This window comes from Carcharodon carcharias, chromosome 1, assembly GCF_017639515.1.
Source record: "Carcharodon carcharias isolate sCarCar2 chromosome 1, sCarCar2.pri, whole genome shotgun sequence".
Classification (NCBI taxonomy): domain Eukaryota; kingdom Metazoa; phylum Chordata; class Chondrichthyes; order Lamniformes; family Lamnidae; genus Carcharodon; species Carcharodon carcharias.
In genome coordinates, this window is record NC_054467.1 from 224,466,549 (window position 1) to 224,486,474 (window position 19,926).

Genomic DNA, 19,926 nt, shown 5'->3' on the forward strand with positions numbered 1-19,926 from the left:
ATAACACATCCATGCTGCCTTTCCTTTATTAACCTGCATTTATTTATCCAAATGTCTGTTCATTTTGTCCAAATTTTGTTTCTAAAAGCTTCCCCGCCACTGATAAAACTGACTTGGCCTTATACTTGCACCTTTCAATAAGGGTGTAACATTTGCAGTTCTCTAGCCCTCTGCTACCATCCCTGTATCAAAGGATTGGAAAATTATGGCTAGCACTTCTGCAATTTCCACTGTCACTTCCCTCAGTATCCATGAATGCATCTCATCCATACATGATGACATATCAACTTAAAATACAGAAACGTCCTAATTCTTCCTTTTCATCAATTTTTAATACGTGGTGTCTCGACTACCTCCTGTTTCACCATGACTTGGAGAGCCTGTTCTTCTTCCTATATAAAGGACAGTGCAAAGTACTCATTTCGTACCTTGGCCACACCCTCCGCTTCCATGCATAAATACCCTTTCGACCCCACTCCTCTTACCATCCTTTTACTGTTTATATGCCTGCAGAAGACTTTTGGATTACCTTTTATGTTAGCTGCTAGTCTCTTGTCATACTCACTCTTTGCTGCTCTTATTTGCTTTTCCAATTCCCCCCTTGTGTATATTGAGCCAGATTCTCAATTGTATTATCCATCTGACATCTGTTATCTGCACTCTTTTTCTGTTTCATCCTACTCATCCCTTTTGCCACCCACAGAGATCAGGATTTGTTTACTTTACATTTTTCCCATCGTGGGAAGGTACCTTGACTGTACCTAAATTATCTCCTCTTTAAAGGAGTTAAAGGAGTTCAGTTATAGTTTTGCCTGTGAATCTTTGATTCCAATTTATCTGGGCCAGATCCATTCTCCCTCCCATTGAAATTTGAAACAAGAATAGAAAATGCTGGAAAAACACAGGTCTAACAGCATCTGTGGAGAGAAAAACAGTTAACGTTTCAAGTCCATATGACGCTTCTTCAGAGCTGAAATTTGCCCTTCCCAATTATTTATTCTTATTCAGGATTACTCCTTGCCCTTTTCTATATTCAACCTAAACCTTATGTTACCGTGATCATTGCCCCTTAAATATTCGCCTACTGACACTTAATCCACTCGGGCTACCTCATTCCTGAGAATAAGACCAGCACTGTCTCCTTTCTCATTGGACTGGAAACAAACTGATGTAGAAAATTCTCCTGAACATATCCTGAATTCTTGCCCATCTCTTCTCTTTACACTACTACTATCCCAGTCTTTTCTAGGATAATTCAAGTCCCCCATTATAACTATGCTGTAATTCTTGCACATGTTGTTCACCTGTAGAATACATTTAGCGGTGCAATGGTACCTCTTTGGTTTCTTAGCCCTAGCCAAATAGATTCTGTCCTTGATCCTTCTGTCTCCAGCACTGCATTGCTCTCCTTAATCGATACTGCTGCCCATCTTCCTTTTTTCTTTCTCTATCTTTCCTGAACTCCTTATCCAGGAATATTTAGTATCCAGTCCTGCCCTTCTTTGAGTCAGATCTCTGTTATTGCCAGAACATCATAGTTCAAATCTGTGCCTGCAGTTCACAACCTTATTTACCACATTCTAGATATTCGCATACATGCGCAGTAAATCATATCCCTCTTTCTCTGACCCCATTTAATACTATTTCATACTCTGGTGCTAACTGTCCTCCCCAATTCACCATGCATCTTGGTGTTCCTCTCTAATATTACCCCCTGGGTCCCACACCTCTGCCAAGTTAGTTTAAACCCTCAGTTGCATGAGCAAATCGCCCCACCAGGGAATTCACTGCTCTGTTCAAGTGCAACCCATCTGGCCTGTACAGGTCCCATTTTCCCCAAAACTATTCCCAATGTCCCAGGAATCTAAAGCCCTCTTTCTTGCACCATCTCTCTAGCATTCATTTCTTTATCCTCCTATATCTATACTTGCGCGCGGTACTGGGAATAATCTGGAGATTACTATCTGAGGTCCTGCTTGCTAGTTTCTTTCCTAGCTCCCTAAACTCTGACTGCAGAACCACATTCCTCTTTCTACCAATGTTATTGGTACTGATGTGGACCCTTCCCACTTGGTGTTCTGCAACTGCACAGTGACACCCTTGATCCTGGTACCAGGGAGACAATTTGCCATCCTAGTTTCACGTCTCCGGCCACAGAAATGTTTGTCTATTTCTCTAGCTATCAAAAACGCTATACTGTTGCTTCTCCGCTCTTTCTCATGCCCCCTGTACAGCTGCTCAGCATCATCCTTTTCCTTAAAAGAAATGCTTGATGTGTTTGTCCTTACAAAGCGCCCCATCCCCTACCACCAGCACCCCCAATTTCTGGAACATGTCTGCCAAATCTTTACCCATCTTTCTTGGAGCTCCAGTTTGAATCAGAGGTTTCGGCCCTTGTCACGTTACTTGAAACAGCTCCTACTTAAGTCACAGAAGACATCTTATGATTGTGACAAAGGTAAACTATCCCTCTTTGTCCTTCTCGACCTGTTTGACATAGTTGATCACGCTATCCTCCTGCAATACCTCTCCATTGTCGTCCAGCTGGGTGGGACTGCACTCACCTGGTTCCATTCATATCTAGCCATTTGTAGCCAAGGAATTGCCTGCAATGGCTTCTCCTTCTTCTGCTCAGACACCATCACCCAGAAATCTATCCTTGGTCCCTCCTATTTATTATCCACATGCTTGCCCTTGGCAACATAGTCCAAAAACAGAGCATCTGTTTCCACATGAACAAAGGTGATATCCAGTTGTATCTCACCACCACTATCTCACTTAGTTCCTCCATTGCCTCTAAATATTGAGACTGCTTGTGCAACATCCAGTACTGAATAAGCCGACATTTCCTCCAACTAAATATTGGCAGCCTTTGTCTTAGATCCCCTCTACAATCTCCATTCCCTGGCCATTGAGTTTATCCCAATCCCATAACTTCATCCTTCTCCTGGCAAGTGAGGCAGAACCAGACAGTTCGTGGCCTCCGTGCCATATTTGACTTGAGATGATCGCCCACTCACATCTGCGCAATCACCTAATTTCCATTTCCTTTAACATTGACCAACTCCACCCATGCCACAGCTCATCTGCTAAATCTTTTATCAATGCTATTGTGACCTCTAGGTTTGACTATAACAAAGCACCTCTGGCCAACCTCCCATTTCCTAACCTCTAAACTTGGGCAGGAGAGTTTTGGATGATCTTGTGTCCTAACTCCACCAAGTTCTGTTCACCAAACATTCCTGTGCTCTCTGACCGATTAGCTCCTGGATAAGCACCATCTTAATTTTACCATTTCTCATTCTAGTTTTCCAATCCCTCAGTGGCCTCACCTTCTAAATCTCTAGTCTCCTCCAGCCCCACACCTGAAGCATCTGCGCTCCTCTGATTCTGCCTTTTGAGCATCCCTAATTTTATTTTTAATCAGTCCATCATTGGCAGCTGTGCCTTCTAATGCGAAGGCCCTAATGTCTGGAATTCTTTCCCTCCTGGGCTGAATGGCCTCCTGTGTTGAAACCATTCTAAGGTTTTATGAAACCTCTCTGCCCTTTTTCTACCATGATATCTCCTTATGTGGCATAGCGTCTGATTTTGTTTGTTAACACTCTTGTGAAGCAACCTAGAACATATTTACTGTGTTAAAGGAACTAAATAATTTCTTGCTCTTGCAGTAGAAGTCCTTTCATGACCTTACGATGCCCTAAAATGCTTTACAGTAATGTAAGAAATGTGGCAGCCAGGAAGCGTGACCTTTGCTATGCACAAACAATATTGTGATTGTGATCAGTGTTGTTGGTTGAGGGATAAATATTGGCCAGAACACCGGAGAGAACACTTCTTGTTTTTAAATAGTTGTATTAGATCTTAGATGGCACTCGCAAAAGGGCACGCTTCCTCAATACTCACTGGAGTGTCACACTAGATTGTGTTCAAGCTTTGAGTGGGATATGAACCCACAACCTTGTGATTTGAAATTGAGCATGCTATCACTGAGCTACTACCAATTAGGTTAGAATAATTAAGTTTGATTTGAAGTTGTCCTTATGATGCATCTTTTTATTCAGTAAAACACCAATTTACATTTGTGCAAACTTATATACATGTTCCAATAATTGTGCCAAATCCTTTTCCGTTGTTTATAATCGACAAAATACTACACAATAGTATCCATCCATTGTACTTGCATGCTCTGCTGCTTGACCACTGTTAGATTAAAGTCCATATGCCATTTTCTTAACTGATCTAAATACTCTGTGTACAATTCATATTTTGAAAAAAAAATTACCACCTTACTAGCTTGTGTTTCATAGCATTTCTCCTAAAATCCTGATTTGATGATGGAAAAATATTCCTCAGTTTACTTATTTTTTCCCTTTTAGGGAGAGGAGTAAGGTTGTATTACATTGGTGGGGAAGTTTTTGCTGAGTGTCTGAGTGACAGTGCCATCTTTGTTCAGAGTCCAAATTGTAATCAAAGATACAGCTGGCATCCCGCAACAGTGTGCAAAATTCCACCAGGTAAGATAGGTTTAATAAGTGCGTAGACACTGAACCCTTATTTTCTAATCAAAGGAAACTGATCAGTAAAACAGAAATTTTACAGCTTGTGTATTTAAAAGTAAAGGTTTTTGCTTATGTTATGCACCTCAAGTTCTACTTTTGAATACATTGTTAATGCTCACAACTCTTAAATCCACCCATCAAGGAACAGTGCCAAGAGAGCTTTGCACTGGCAATGGGCCAGCCAAGCTACAGAAACTTGGTGCAAATCCCGTGGCATAGCAAACAAACTGACCCAATTCTCTCTCTCTGCTGACTAGGAATAAATAACAACTTGCATCTGGAGCTGCTCTTCTGTAAAACATCTGAGAGGTGTCTATAGAAATAAAATTGGGCTTACATGGGAGGTGAAGGAGACAGGTTACAAGACACAGTGGCTCAAAAATAAGGACGGTAAAATTGGCTTCTGGGCAGAGGACAAACAGTATGAGTTATAGGAATGGAGACCTTGGGCAAAGATATTATGGTTGAAGAAGACTTCCAAAATAATATAGAAAAATGTCACACAGGATTTGAAAGGAAGGAGTTTAAAGTTGATTTTCAAGGTGCCAATGGAGCCTATATGGAGCATGTTGATATATGGGAGAGGACCCTGATTGGAGAGTTGGATTAGTTGAAGTTTTGAGTGTTGGAAGCAGAAAGGCCACTGAGGTAAGATGGAGGTCCAGAAGGAAATGCAAGCTAGGTGCTTTGAACAGAGCAGTCAAAAACTGGATTAGAAAGACTCAAGTGAAATGGTGGGAGAGTCAGCATGTAATTGTGGAAATGGAGTTGGAAGGGAGAGTGTGGATTACAAAGAATAATGGTTTGTATATAGTCAACAAGGTTGAGGACATGCTTTGAAGGAAGGATGTGAAGGACAGGAGTGGAAAGGGGATAGAAGAACTTAGTTCTTTGGCGTTGTTCACTGAGCATGGAAGTGTTTGTTTTAGTTCAGAAAAGCAAAAATTTGTTTGAGATTGTTCGGAGGGAGTTGAAGAGAGACTGCAGTCTGACAGAGGAGAAAGCCACAATTGATGGAAGGTGTTCTAGCCTTACGCCAGGAGCTTGGAAAGCCTATTGCCCTGTTGCTTTTTCCATGGTAATGCTTTGACCAATCAGAGTTGATTTGCCAACCGATCAGCACCCTTTTCTCCTGTAGTAGAAATTGTGATCATTTGAAATTTGGCATTCTTGTGTTTGTCCTGATGAGTGCTCTTGTGCCTGCCCTGTGTCTGCCCCCACCAATATTCATAGAAAATAGGAGCAGGAGTAGGCCATTTGGCCCTTCGAGCCTGCACACCATTCAATATGACCATGGCTCTTTCTCAACGCCATATTCCTGCTTTCTCTCCATACCCCTTGATGCCCCTAATATCCAAAAAATTTCTTGAATATACTCAAATGCCTCAAGAAGAGCACACTGGTCATCCAATCAGAGGCTGTTTCTCTCCCATATTTACTGCTGATAGGCTGACTAGGCTTATTCCTTGCAGTACCTTCCACTCCACTTACTGGCATTTTGAACACCCAGTCCGCAAACCAGGATAGAGGAGCTTGGCGGGTTGGATCTGGCCATGGGTCAGGAATTGGACAAGCTCACTGTGACAGGATTGCCAGAGGGTGTCTCATTCATAAGAGCTGTTCCCTTGCCTTAATGGACAAATATCATTATAAGGGAGAATTTCACTACAGAATCTTGTAGTGTCATTGTTTGTAAGTTGTGGTCTTTAAATTATAATTTTCAGGAGGTTTGAAGACCAACTGAATTGAAGCAGGCTATATTGATTATACATTTGCTTGACTGTTATGTTAGTTTTGAGTATTCTGTAACTTGTTTAACTAGTTTTCATCCTGCTTGGAAATGAATAATAGAAAGTGAGGGCACTGCATTGAACAGCTACATGAGTATTTTTGACACCTAACAATATGCTTAGTAATCTATGCGATATTTTAGGTCTGATGGTACAAATAAATCAATACTGATCAATAGTTAACGATATTTTGCAAATGGTACTTGCTCTTATAAATATTATCTCTAAATTTACCCTCTATGCTGGTAGGAGATGTAATTTGCTACTTTATAATTGTGTTTCTCAGGCTGTAACCTGAAAATATTCAACAACCAGGAGTTTGCAGCACTTCTGGCTCAGTCTGTGAACCAAGGCTTTGAAGCTGTTTACCAGTTAACCAGAATGTGCACAATTAGGATGAGTTTTGTGAAAGGCTGGGGTGCTGAATACAGGTGAGGAAGTAATGGTAATTCTGTAGCTTTTGTTTTCTGCTTTCCTAGTGTGACGGAGGACCTACACTGCTGTGCAGTAATTCTGAACATTGTTCTAATTTGACTATTGTAATAATTGGCCCTATCCTACTCATTATTCTAAAATTGATCAGAAATCTTGGATATCTGTTGTATAAGCGATGTTTTTTCATCAATGTGACTTCACAACCCTTAACTAGTTTGAACTATACAATCCATTTATGGCTGCCTGGATGCTGTGGCACTCTGTTTTAATTTAAGAATACCAATGAGAGCAGTCTTATGTCCACAGTGCAGTGCAAAGTCCTGAACAGATGATTATTTGTGATCACAAGATTGAATCTGGTGAACCTTTGAACCACCTCAAAAGCAATTATATTGTTTCTTAGATGAGGAGACCTAAAAGTGTACACAGGACTCCAGGAGTGCTCTCACCGAAGTCCTATATAATTGCAACTGGACTGCTTTACTCTTACACTCCAATCCTCACGCAGCAAAAGCTCATATTATTTGCCTTCCTAATGGCTTGCTACTTCAGCATGTTAACTTTGTGATTTGCGGGCAAGGATCCTCAAATCCCTTTGTATACCAAACATAGTTTCTCATAGAACAAAAACAGACTTCTTTGGGGCTTCATAGTTTGTTATATCTTTAAAAGATATTCTGCTTTTCCATTCTTTCATCCAAAGTGGATAAATTCACAATTCCCCATGTTACACTTTCACCTAACACCACCTATCGTGATCAATTAACCATTCTATGTCCTATTGCAGTCTCTTTGCGTCATCCTCACAGCCAAACTTCTTTCCTGGCTTTGTATTGTTAGAAAACTTCGATGTATTATACCCTGTCCCTCATCTTAGCCATTGACATGGATTGCAAATAGCTGAGGTTCCAGGGCCTCCCGAGATTCTGGGGAATTAATAATTGAAAATAAGGAGGTGGCAGTTGAGTTGAACTGGTATTTTGCATTGGGCCTTCATTATAGAGGATACAAGTAACATCCCAGGAATAGCTATAAACCAGGAAATGAGAGGGAGGAACTCAGGAAAATTACAGTCACCAAAGAAGTGGTATTGAGCAAATTGTTGGAGGGGTGTCAGATTCCCAGGTCTTGATGGACTTCATTTATGGGTCTTGAAAGAAGAAAGAAGTGGGTAGTGAGATAGTTGATGCATTCGTTTTAATTTTCCAAAACTCCCTGGATTTGGGGAAGGTTCCATTAGATTAGGAAATAGCAAATGTTATTCCTTTATTCAAAAAGGGGAGATAGAAAGCAGGAAACTACAGGCCAGTTAACTTAACATCTGTCGTAGGGAAAATATTATTATCAAAGATGTTTATAGCAGGATACTTTAAAAAAATTCAAGGTAATCAGGCAGAGTCAACATGGCTTTTTGAAGGGGAAATCATGTTTAACCAATTTGTTGGAGTAGTTTGAAGTCACATGTGCTGTGGATAAAGGGGAACTGGTGGATGTACAGTACTTGGATTTCTGGAAGACATTTGATGAGGTGCTACACCGAAGGTTAATGTGGAAAGTAAAACTCATTGTGTAAGGGGTAACATATTAGCATGGGTGGGTGATTGGCTAGCTAACAGGAAGCAGAGAGTAGCCACAAATGAATTTTTTTCTAGTTGGTGGGACGCAATGAGTGGTGTGCCACAGGGATCAGTGCTGGGGCCCCAATTCTTTACAATTCATATAAATGATTTGGATGAAGGGACTGAAGGTATGGTTGCTAAATTTGCTGATGACACAAAACAGGTAGGAAAGTAAGTTGTGAAGAGAACGCAAAGAGGCTACAAAGTGACATTGAGTGGGCAAAGATCTGGCAAATGGAGTATGACATAGGCAAATGTGGAATTGTCTATTTTGGCAGGAAGAATTTTTTAAAAAGCATCCAAATGGTGAGAGGTTGCAGAGCTCTGAGATTCGGAGGGATCTAGGTGTCCTAGTGCATGAATCACTAAAGGCTAGTATGCAAGTAATTAGGAAGGCTGATGGAATGTTGTTGTTTGTTCTGAGGGGAATTCATTACAGAAGTAGGGAAATTATGCTTCAGTTATACAGGGTACTGATGAGGCCTTATCCAGAGGACTGCGTACAGTGTTGGTCTCCTTATTTAAAGAAAGATGTAATGCATTAGAAGCAGTTCATTAAAGGTTTATTACTCTAATACCAGGGATGGACGAGTTGTCTTACGAGGAAAGGTTGGGACAGGTTAGGCTTGTAAAAACAAAAAACTGCGGATGCTGGAAATCCAAAACAAAAACAGAATTACCTGGAAAAACTCAGCAGGTCTGGCAGTATCGGTGGAGAAGAAAAGAGTTGACGTTTCGAGTCCTCATGACCCTTCGACAGAACTAGGTGAATCCCAGGAAGGGTTGAAATATAAGCTGGTTTAAAGTGCGGGGGGGGGTGGGGTGGGGTGTGGTTGTAGGCAAAAGCAGTGATAGAAGCAGATCATCAAAAGATGTCACAGATGGCAAAACAAAAGGACACATAGGTGTCGAAGTTGGTGATATTATCTAAACGAATGTGCTAATTAAGAATGGATGATAGGGCACTCAAGGTATAGCTCTAGTGGGGGTGGGGGAAGCATAAAAGATTTAAAAATATTTAAAAATAATGGAAATAGGAGGGAAAAAGAAAAATCTATATAATTTATTGGAAAAAAGCAAAAGGAAGGGGGAAGAAACAGAAGGGGGAGTGGGGATGGAGGAGGGAGGTCAAGACCTAAAGTTGTTGAATTCAATATTCAGTCCAGAAGGCTGTAAAGTGCCTAGTCGGAAGATGAGGTGTTGTTCCTGCAGTTTGCGTTGGGCTTCACTGGAACAATGCAGCAAGCCAAGGACAGACATGTGGGCAAGAGAGCAGGGTGGAGTGTTGAAATGGCAAGCAACAGGGAGGTTTGGGTCATTCTTGCAGACAGACCGCAGGTGTTCTGCAAAGCGGTCGCCCAGTTTATTTTTGGTCTCTCCAATGTAGAGGAGACCGCATTGGGAGCAACAAATGCAGTAGACTAAGTTGGGGGAAATGCAAGTGAAATGTTGCTTCACTTGAAAGGAGTGTTTGGGCCCTTGGACGGTGAGGAGAGAGGAAGTGAAGGGGCAGGTGTTACATCTTTTGCGTGGGCATGGGGTGGTGCCATAGGTGGGGGTTGGGAAGTAGGGGGTGATGGAGGAGTGGACCAGGGTGTCCCGGAGGGCACGATCCCTACGGAATGCCGACAGTGGGGGTGAAGGGAAGATGTGTTTGGTAGTGGCATCATGCTGGAGTTGGCGGAAATGGCGGAGGATGATCCTTTGAATGCGGAGGCTGGTGGGGTGATAAGTGAGGACAAGGGGGACCCTATCATGTTTCTGGGAGGGAGGAGAAGGCGTGAGGGCAGATGCGCGGGAGATGGGCCGGACACGGTTGAGGGCCCTGTCAACGACCGTGGGTGCAAAACCTCGGTTAAGGAAGAAGGAGGACATGTCAGAGGAACTGTTTTTGAAGGTAGCATCATCGGAACAGATGCGACGGAGGCGAAAGGAACTGAGAGAATGGGATGGAGTCCTTACAGGAAGCGGGGTGTGAGGAGCTGTAGTCAAGGTAGCTGTGGGAGTCGGTAGGCTTGTAATGGATATTGGTGAACAGTCTATCACCAGAGATTGAGACAGCGAGGTCAAGGAAGGGAAGGGAAGTGTCAGAGATGGACCACGTGAAAATGATGGAGAGGTGGAGATTGGAAGCAAAATTAATAAATTTTTCCAAGTCCCGACGAGAGCACGAAGCAGCACCAAAGTAATCATCGATGTACCGGAGAAAGAGTTGTGGAAGGCTTGTATCCACTGGAGTTTAGAAGAGTAAGAGGCGACTTGATTGAAACCTTTAAGATCCTGAGGGGTCTTGACAGGGTGGATGTGGCAATGATGTTTCCTCTTGTGGAGGAATCTAGAACCTGGTGTCATGTTTTAAAAATAAGGGGTCGCTCATTTAAGACAGCTGAGGAGAAATTTTTTTCTGAGGGTCATGAGTCTGAGAACACTTCTTCAAAAGTCATTGGAGCAGACTCTGACTATTTTTAAGACCGAGTTAGATAGATTCTTGATTAACAAGAGGGTGAAAGGTTATTGAGGGTAGGCAGGAATGTGGAGTGCAGATTACACTTAGACTAGCCATGATCTTATTGAATGGGGGAGCAGGCTCAAGGGGCCAAATTGCCACCTATTCCTATTCATGTGACTGATCCATGCTGCACTCCCTGCCATCCTAAAAATGACAAGTTTGTTCCTATTGCATTAATCAATCCTCAATCCATGTTAATATATTATTACCCCCAATCCCATGAGTGCTAATCTTGTGTAGCAACCTCTTGTATTGCGCATTTTGGATTTTCAGAAAGTTTTCAATAACGTACCACATCCACTGGCTCTCCCTCATCTACTCTGCTAATTTCACCCTCAAAAAATACTGGTAAAAACATGATTTTTCTTTCATAAAACTTGTGTTGATTCTGCCTAATCATGATTTGAAAAAAACTGAACCAGCTGCCAGTTCATAGAATCTGGTGGAAGGAAATTTAATGAACATAACAAGAAGGACAGAAATCTTAGGCTGAACGGGTTTGGAATTTCAAAAGGATAAAAACAAAAAACTTTGGTTGCTGGAAATATGAAATAATTGAAAATGTTGGAAAAACAGCAGGTCTGACAGCGTTTGTGGAGAGAAATGTTTCGAGTCCGTATGAGTCCAGCTCTGAAGAAAAGTCATACGGTCTCAAACGTTAATTCTCTTTCTCTCTCCAGATGCTGCCAGACCTGCTGAGTTTTTCCTGCATATTCTGTTTTCTGAGCAGTAGTATGATGTGCTTAATGTAGAAAAACGAAACAAGGAACTCTGTTACAGATGATCAAAGTTAAAAACTGCAGTCACTACAAATCCAAACTTATTGCACAGCTAGATATCATTATGAATATAACTTGATGCTGGATACTGAAACGCGGAGCTGTTGGAAAATTAATGTAAACGTTAATGAGCAAAATTTATCCTCTGAAAGTTGACTTGAAGAAGAAAGCAAATTCACGCTCCAAATAATTCAGAGACTGGAGAAATCTGTAACATTGGATTATAGGTAACAGACTAAAAATTATAGAGGTGAAAAGAGATTTGTGTTTGGGTATATTAATTGCAAATAGCTAGTGCGCCATTAGAAAAACTAATCTAAAAGGCTTATGGAATGTTAGCCCATATCTCAAAAGTGTTGGAATTCAAATTGGAAGGTGTTATCCCTCATCTGTACAGAATCTTGGTCAGACCTCATTCTGCAGTATTGTCTCCAGTTCTGCTCTTTGGGAAGGATGTATTGGCCTTGGAGGACTACAGCTCAGATTTACCGGAATCATACTGGAGCTTATGAGGGCCGTTTACACAAACTTGGATTGCATACTTTTGAATTTAGTTGGTTGCAGGGTAATCTAGGTGAAAGGATAAAAGGATATTCTCCATTTTTTTGGAGAATATGATTCTTTTGCTTGTGGAATCCAGAACAAGGGTGCACAGTTTTAAAATAAGAGCTAAGCTATTCAGCAAAATTGGGAAGCTTTTTTTCACACCTGGGTAGTGCAAATGTGGAATTTTTTTTCCCAAAAGGCTGTGGATGCTGAGTCAGTTAAAATTGTCTAGACCGAAAGTGGCATTTTTTTTGGGAAAGGTTATCAAGGGATATAGATCAAAAGCAGGTAAATGGGACTTAGGTGCAAACCAGTTATGATCTAATTGAATGCAAAATAGTCTCAAAGGACTGAATGATCTACTCTTGTTCCAAAGATTGCATACATAGGGTAAACAAAGCAGTGATATGCCCAATTTTGATCTATTATTCAGCGATCCATTTGTGAAACTGCCTGACCACCTTCCAGCTCCATGGACTGAACAGTTGCTTCCCTTCCTATGGCTCAGCTGCAGCAAAAATCACATACTGTTCCACCCCACTCCTTCCCCAGAGGAGGAATATATAGCATACTGAAACTACCCCCAACCACTTCTTCACAAAATTGTGAAAATTGACCAATTCCCATTCAACATCCTGCTGAGCCCAAATTTGCAATGATGCTTCCCCAATTGAGGCAACATGTGCAGTGCTGCCTCTCATCTGAGACAAACCCTTTTTTGTGCACCCCCCCCCCAATCACCATATCACCATTGCCAGTGGAAAAGCACTACCTCCTGATGCAAAAATTACTTTCCCACTCCCACCATGCCCCCATCCTTCACCAACCCTTCCAGAGATTGGAGGGAAAAAAATCTACTGGCCACCTCGCTCTCATTTTCCCTGTCCATCACCAGGCTCTTTCAATACTGGATTGATGAAGGTAATTAGGGGTTCAGAGTGGCCAGGCACTAATTGCAGGTAAGTAAATGAAAACAATGGTTTTAAGTATTTTGAAGCAATTTCTATCACATAACGTCACCATGGCACTTTCTCATGAGCCTTTGTACCAATTAAATTCTGCAGCCACCAATGGGAATTATAAGGTGTGGTGCTTAGAAGAGATGACAGGTAGGATGGGGTGCACAGGAGCTGCTTACTGCTACCTGCCTTCCTGCCTAGAGACAGTTGACCTATTCTTGCTTTGCAAGATGATTGTAGCGTGGAGGTAAGGGAAAATCCAATTCAAAAGGTAGGTTGTGGCATCAGACAATGCACAGATGAATATGAAGTGGCTATGTTGGATCATTCTTTAGGTTCACTTCGTGACAGTATGTCATGCTTTTACATGGTATTGCATGGAAGACATGCCAGGGTGTTCTTCACCCAGCCAAACCTTATTGGCCATAGCCACAGAGATGCCACTAAGCATTTTTGCATCTACCTGACAACAGCTTTGGAGATAAAAACAAAGTGCTGGGAAAACTCAGCAGGTCTGGCAGCATCTGTGGAGAGCGAAACAGTTGACGTTCCGAGTCCAATTTGACTCCCCTTCAGAACGGAATAGAGGCAGAAATATGATACATTTTATGCTGTTGAGAAAGTGGGAGGGTCAGGTAGAGCAAAAAGGGAAGGTCAGGGATAGGTAAGAGGGCAGGGTGATTAAATTGCAACAATATCCTGGAATAAAAGGCAGAGTGTGTGGGGCTGGTAGTTGTAAAGGAACAATGCATTGGTGCAGAGTAAAGATTAGTGCTGTCTGAAAGTGAAATAGCAGAATGTGATAATAGCCGAACAGCTTTGGAGAAGTATCTACACGTGGGTCAAATGTACATTGTAGAGTTTACATCTGCTTTTGAGGACATTTGAAGGGGTTTGATTGGATAGATGTAAGAGGATGTTTTCAATTGTTGGGAAATCCAAAGCTAGGAGTCATAAATATAAGATGGTCACTAATAAGTTCAATCAAGAATTTGAGAGAAACATCTTTACCATGAAAGTGGTGGGAATGTGGAACTTGCTATCATGAAGTGAATAGCCTTTAAGGTGAAGCTAGAAAAGAACCTGACAGAGAGAGGAATAGAAGGATATACCAATAGGGTTAGATGAAGAAGGATATGAGGAGGCTCATGTGGAGCATAAATTTTGGCATAGATCAATTGGGCCAGATGGGCATTTTTACTTGCACTATAGTACTGATATAGCTCATGAAAGACCCTGCCAGCCATGATCTCAAGCTTTCCTTTTTAACTTATCCTTTCCTAATCTCTGCAATTCCAACATTGGCAAAGGCTGCTAATAGGCTGAGATGCCTTTTGAGCTTGTGTAAAAACTTCCCAAAATCACCTCTTCCCCCAATTGTGACATTTTGCTTTAATTATCCCCACATCTAATTCATTTGCAAGCTAGTTTCTGTTTCCACTGCTAATATGTTCATTTCACTCAGCCTGATTTAAGGCCTCCATCTGTGACTAGTCATTCAAATGAGCTATGTTAAATGTCATTAACATTACCTCTCAAGTAGGATGAATGCCAGTTCTTCACCTTTAAGACATACTTGCCATGAGTCTTAAAAGTAATCTGAAAGTTAGGAACTATTATATTTACAGTTGAGGCAGTGTTAATGCAAGGGAACATGCTGATGTATAATAAAACCTTATGTCTGCCATGCTGCAAGGTGGGGGTGGGGTAGAAAGAATGACCAGATAACTTGCATCAGTAGTGATGGTCAAGGAAGGAATGTTGGCCACGGTACAGGAAAACTCCCTGGTCTTCCTTGAATAGCACTTGGGAATCTCTTATGCTGACTGGAACAAGTAAAAATGTCCTGGGTTTAATACTTTATCAAAAAGTGGACACCTCTGATAATGCAGCGCTGCCACAGTTTTGCACTCAAGCCAAGTGTTGAGCTTTGTTTGAGGGAAAAAGATTAAAGCTGCAATTGGTATTCTAGGGAAAAATTAGCTTCTTTCTGACAAATTCTCCCTTTTCTACTATGCAAAACCTACACCATTCTTTTTAAAAACTGTTGTATTTTAGAACAATTCCAAAGATTTGGCACCTGCATTATTTTGCATTAATTGCTTCAAATTTTCTTTGTCTTTCTAGACGGCAGACTGTGACGAGCACTCCTTGTTGGATTGAACTTCACCTGAATGGACCCTTGCAGTGGCTTGACAAAGTTTTAACTCAAATGGGCTCCCCCTCTGTCCGCTGCTCAAGCATGTCCTAATTGACGACTTCACCTATTTCAGTATCGAGACTGGATCAAACATAAGATGGAGTCCAATCAACAGATTTAAACAGCTTTTCTGTTGTAGTACTTGTGTGTTATCCCAGAGACTCTTTGTTAATACAAAACAAAATCAAAAAGAATGGCACTTGATCTCATCAACTTAAGCACCTTGTTGAGTTTTATTATCCCACACCCAGATTATGACATAAATGTATTAGTATTAGTGTATTAAACACATGAATATAGCTTATGACTGAGGGTGAAGGGAAAGCTGTGTAAAATGACATTGTATTATGTGTTAATGCACATGTATCGAGTGCCTGAGGTCCATCAATAACATGTACAGTAATTCAGTATGTGATTCTACACACATTTGCTATATATTTTAGAATTACGTTCTTCATTAAATGAAATCTCTATCTTTGCCTTTTCTCTCTTTCTCCTCCCCAACCCTGCCCCCCACCTTCAAAATAGATGCACAGACTAAAATCTGATAGATAATTTAATTGACACATTGCAAATAAAAAGGAGGGAATCTTATGAATATGATGAATTTAAATGAATGAATTTAAAATGAGAAACAAGATAGTCGGAAGCGGGAAGCATAGCATGAATTTAATTTTTCTCAAGGTATTGGGTCGTAATTACCACAAAGTCACCTATAGCAACAAAATATCACTGGTATTTAGGCAAAGAAGTTTTTGTTTCAAAGATTACTAGGCAGCGTTACTGCTGGAGAAATGCTGAGTTGTGACAGTGAACTTGGACTCACCACTAAAAGATGACTGAATGTAGCATTATATTGAAACTGGCATTTTCAGAGATGGATCTACAAATGGAAATGAGCAGGAATGTGGTCAGATCTGGCTTATTATTAGTTAGGTGCAGTGCCAAATTAGCATTATTTTCTCCTCTATGTAACTCAGCTGAAATGCAAGGTGAACTTTGGTATGAAAACATGGAAATTCATATAGTATTTTATCATTGTTGAATAGTTGGACCTTAGATTAAAGAACTTAGTGCAGTTTATTTAACTTTTGTTACCTGTTCAACTTAATCTTGATTTCAAGTGTTTCAAAAGACTGTATTGTAAGCTATTTTAGCCTCTTGAGTTATTTCATTTAATTTGTTTTAGAATGCATATAGAGCTAGTGTGGTACTAATAAGCGCTATTCACAGTATACCCAGCATTAAGCAGAGGTTGTAACTGTTCTTGTGCATACTGTTACAATAATTTGAACTCTGACTAAACAATTTGCTTGTGATTTTTGTCACCATTTGGGGAAATTGAAATTCTTAGGACACAGGAGATTCACATTTGGCAAAGTTCCTAAGAATGTTTAAATTGACAGTGTCTTAATGGTAAACCAGTAAACCCTTTGCATGTAACAGAGATACTTTCCAATACTATGCTTGCCTTTAGCTGCTAATTGTGAATTTTGATGTTGTCCTAAAGGTGTTCTTTTCTCAGCACTGAATTTGTGAAACTGGATATTAACAGATCCAGCAAAAGGATCATTTCAACAAGTTGTTGAGCAATTTGTTTCTGGAGTTAACAGTATTGATGACTAGGGCTTTATGTTTTGAAGTGCCCCATATGTTTATACTTTTTATACATTATCATGAAGTATATTACTCAAAATGGTGTTGGAAATATTTGGGTATTTTTTTTTATTTATAAACGATGCCAATCATTGCTCTTCACTACTGGTTGCTCCCTCTGGTTACCGAAAATCATCAGTACAAAACCATGAGGTCTGTGCCATTTCCATTTTAGTTGAAGTCTAATTTAGGGTCATTGCTGTAAAGGGGGAACAGGCCTATATACATCATATTTTAAAGCCTTTTTTAGGTGAATTGTAAGCTTGAAGGAAAATTGAGGGAATTGCAGCTTCAGTGTTTTTCGCCATTTTTGCATTTAGTCATTATGCCAGTGCAGTATCATGTTAAAAGTAATGAACGGTGGCTGCATCCTGTAAATATATTTTATTACTGAGTTAAATTGTATCTTAAATATTAGATTGGACTTCTCGTACTTGCAGAATATCTGATTAGGCAAAATATTCCCTTTTGTTTGGTTTAATGAACTAGAAATTGATCACATAGGAGTAAAGTTTTTAATTCCTCCTTCCTCCCCAAAGCTGTTAAATGTTCTGAATTTAATATAATTATGAAGTGTCTTAATCATTTGAAAATTGCAACTTGTATTCAAAGACTGCTTCTCTGAAGCAGTGGTTTGATTTCACTTCTGAATTGCATTTGAGATATACCCACAAAAAGGCACAATCTCTGCATTTGCTGCTATAAAATCCGCCTTGCAATTTCAGAATGTCTGGATAATAGCTGTACATGTTCTTCATGTTCCTCAAACACTACAAATTCATGCACCCCAAAAGCTTAGGGAATACATATTTTAATGTGTTCTGTTTGGGAGGGTGGCTGCAGGTGGGATTTTTTTGAGTGGCTATGTAACTTGTAAAATAGAACACAAATGTACAACTTACTAATAATTCTGTGATCTAGCTGTCTGTCATATTTCCCTTTTGTGGCAGTGGCAGGATTGCTTTTTAAATTTCTTTTACATTGTTAATTCCTCTACATTACACTAGTGCTGTACTTTGTAAGTGCAGCTAGTGATAGCTTATTTTTTTGAGAACAAAGATGGTGCATGTTAATGCTTCAAAATGGTAAAGGCTGTGGCTGCTTTTAGGCCATTGGAGATGGTTTTGTTTGCCATAGGGACTTTGGAATGAAAGGAAGCAGCACCAAATAATAGAAAATGGCCAGACTTTTTAAAGAAAAACTAGCAGAGCATTTACCGTTCTTTGTGAGCTTGTTTTACCAGTAGAATTCTGTATTGGTAGAACTTGTGAATTTGAGAAGAATAAAAGCTTAAGGCTTGTTGCATATGCAGACTAAGTGAATACACTAATAAAGTTTTAATTCTGATGTTTTGGCTGTTTTTTTTTCCTTGTGTGGGCAAGTATTGTGCTATGAGCTTTATTTCATTGATAACTGGAGTAAGATTGTTAATTTCCACGCCTGAACACCGCACAGAATGTCATTGCACCTGTTTGATCCCAGCCCCCAGAAATTGGTAGACTTTCATTTTTTCTTTGATAACATTTGTTTTTGCTTTTGAGGTATTTATAGTTCTCTCTGGAATTCAAGATAATATTACAGTTAAGCATTCCAATTGCTGAATGATGGGAGAAGGCTTGTGTAGTAAGAGTGAACTTAAAAAGGTGGAAGGGAATATGGCACTGAAAGGAAACAATCAGCATTTCAACAACATGTATTTTTTTATGGTTTGGTTAGTATAAGGTACAGATATATGGAAATTTGGATAAATCACTGCTCAATTTTAACCTTCAGTATCTCCAGTCACTTGAGTTTAGTGGGTGTCACTGTCTAGTTACATCAATAGAATTAATATTAATATTTAAAACTGCACCCTTGCAGCCAATACTCAAAGCCTATCTCTGGTTTAGGTTCAGGTCCAATAGTTCACTGATTTTTCCCTGAACCTGGTAGAATTCACACCTACAGAGACCAAAAACTAGGCTATCTCATGATATGCTAACCGCTTTCTCTGTTAGGTCATTATAACATTATGCAAGAGCAGCCAAGAGTGGTTATCACCAAGACATCATTGGTTCTCTGAGCAGAGTTTGGAGACTATATGAAGAAAAAGAGACCCATGTATAAATAAATAAGAAATACTGCATTTTTTTTTTTAGTCAATTTGTTTTTTTTTTCACAAGATTGCCTAGTTAAGGCAATTTGGGCTGGGTGGCTAATTGTACGATTTGTTTAACTCTGTCAGCTCTAAGACAGCAAGAAGCCAAAGTGAGTCACAGGCTCATACAACTAGAAAAAGCAAGCTGCCAGTGTATCCAACCACATTTAACGTGAAACAGGTTTTGAAAAGGAATTCTTCTAGAAAGTTCAGATAGGAAGTTATTTTGCCCCCACAGAAGGTGGTGTTAGAAATTGAGAGGTGGGTGGGCAAAGAGAGAATTGAATAATTTATCACATTCATTTGACTTGACAATCTATCAAGGAAATAACGGTTATTTTTAAAAAAGTTCTTTGTACCCAGGTAACACTTCAATGCAAAGTATGGGAAAAAGGGATGAAAACCTGTGGTGCTGGCCTCCCTCTAACATCTCCATTTTGTTTGCCGGAGGACTAGAAGAAAAAAGGACCATCTTGTTTTTTTGGGCAGCAGGCAGAAAACCTTTGACACCAGGAACCAATCCCCTGCTTATTGGTCCCCCCAGGGCTGTGGCAACTGCTGGTTTTCTTCCTCCCATTAATGGGTGTGAGGCTGAATGAGTGAGCTGTTAACTTTTTAAAAATTCATTCAAGGCATATGGGCTTTGCTGGCTAGGGCAGCATTTACTGCCAAACCCTAATTCCCCTTGAGAAGGTAGTGGTGAGCTGCTGCCTTGAACTGCTTAAGTCCCTGTG

General features: G+C 40.3%; 1 protein-coding gene across 2 annotated transcripts in view; it reads left to right on the top strand.

Moving 5' to 3' along the window:
* smad2 (SMAD family member 2) overlaps positions 1-18,402 on the top strand; it is a 141,434-nt gene extending 123,032 nt beyond the window's left edge. For both annotated transcript variants that reach the window (XM_041187112.1, XM_041187113.1), the window contains 3 exons: positions 4,380-4,517; positions 6,639-6,783; positions 15,327-18,402. In XM_041187112.1, the coding sequence (XP_041043046.1) occupies positions 4,380-4,517; positions 6,639-6,783; positions 15,327-15,450 (407 nt within the window). In that variant the 3' untranslated portion in view covers positions 15,451-18,402. The remainder of the gene's footprint in view (positions 1-4,379; positions 4,518-6,638; positions 6,784-15,326) is intronic.
* Positions 18,403-19,926: the final 1,524 nt, after the last annotated feature.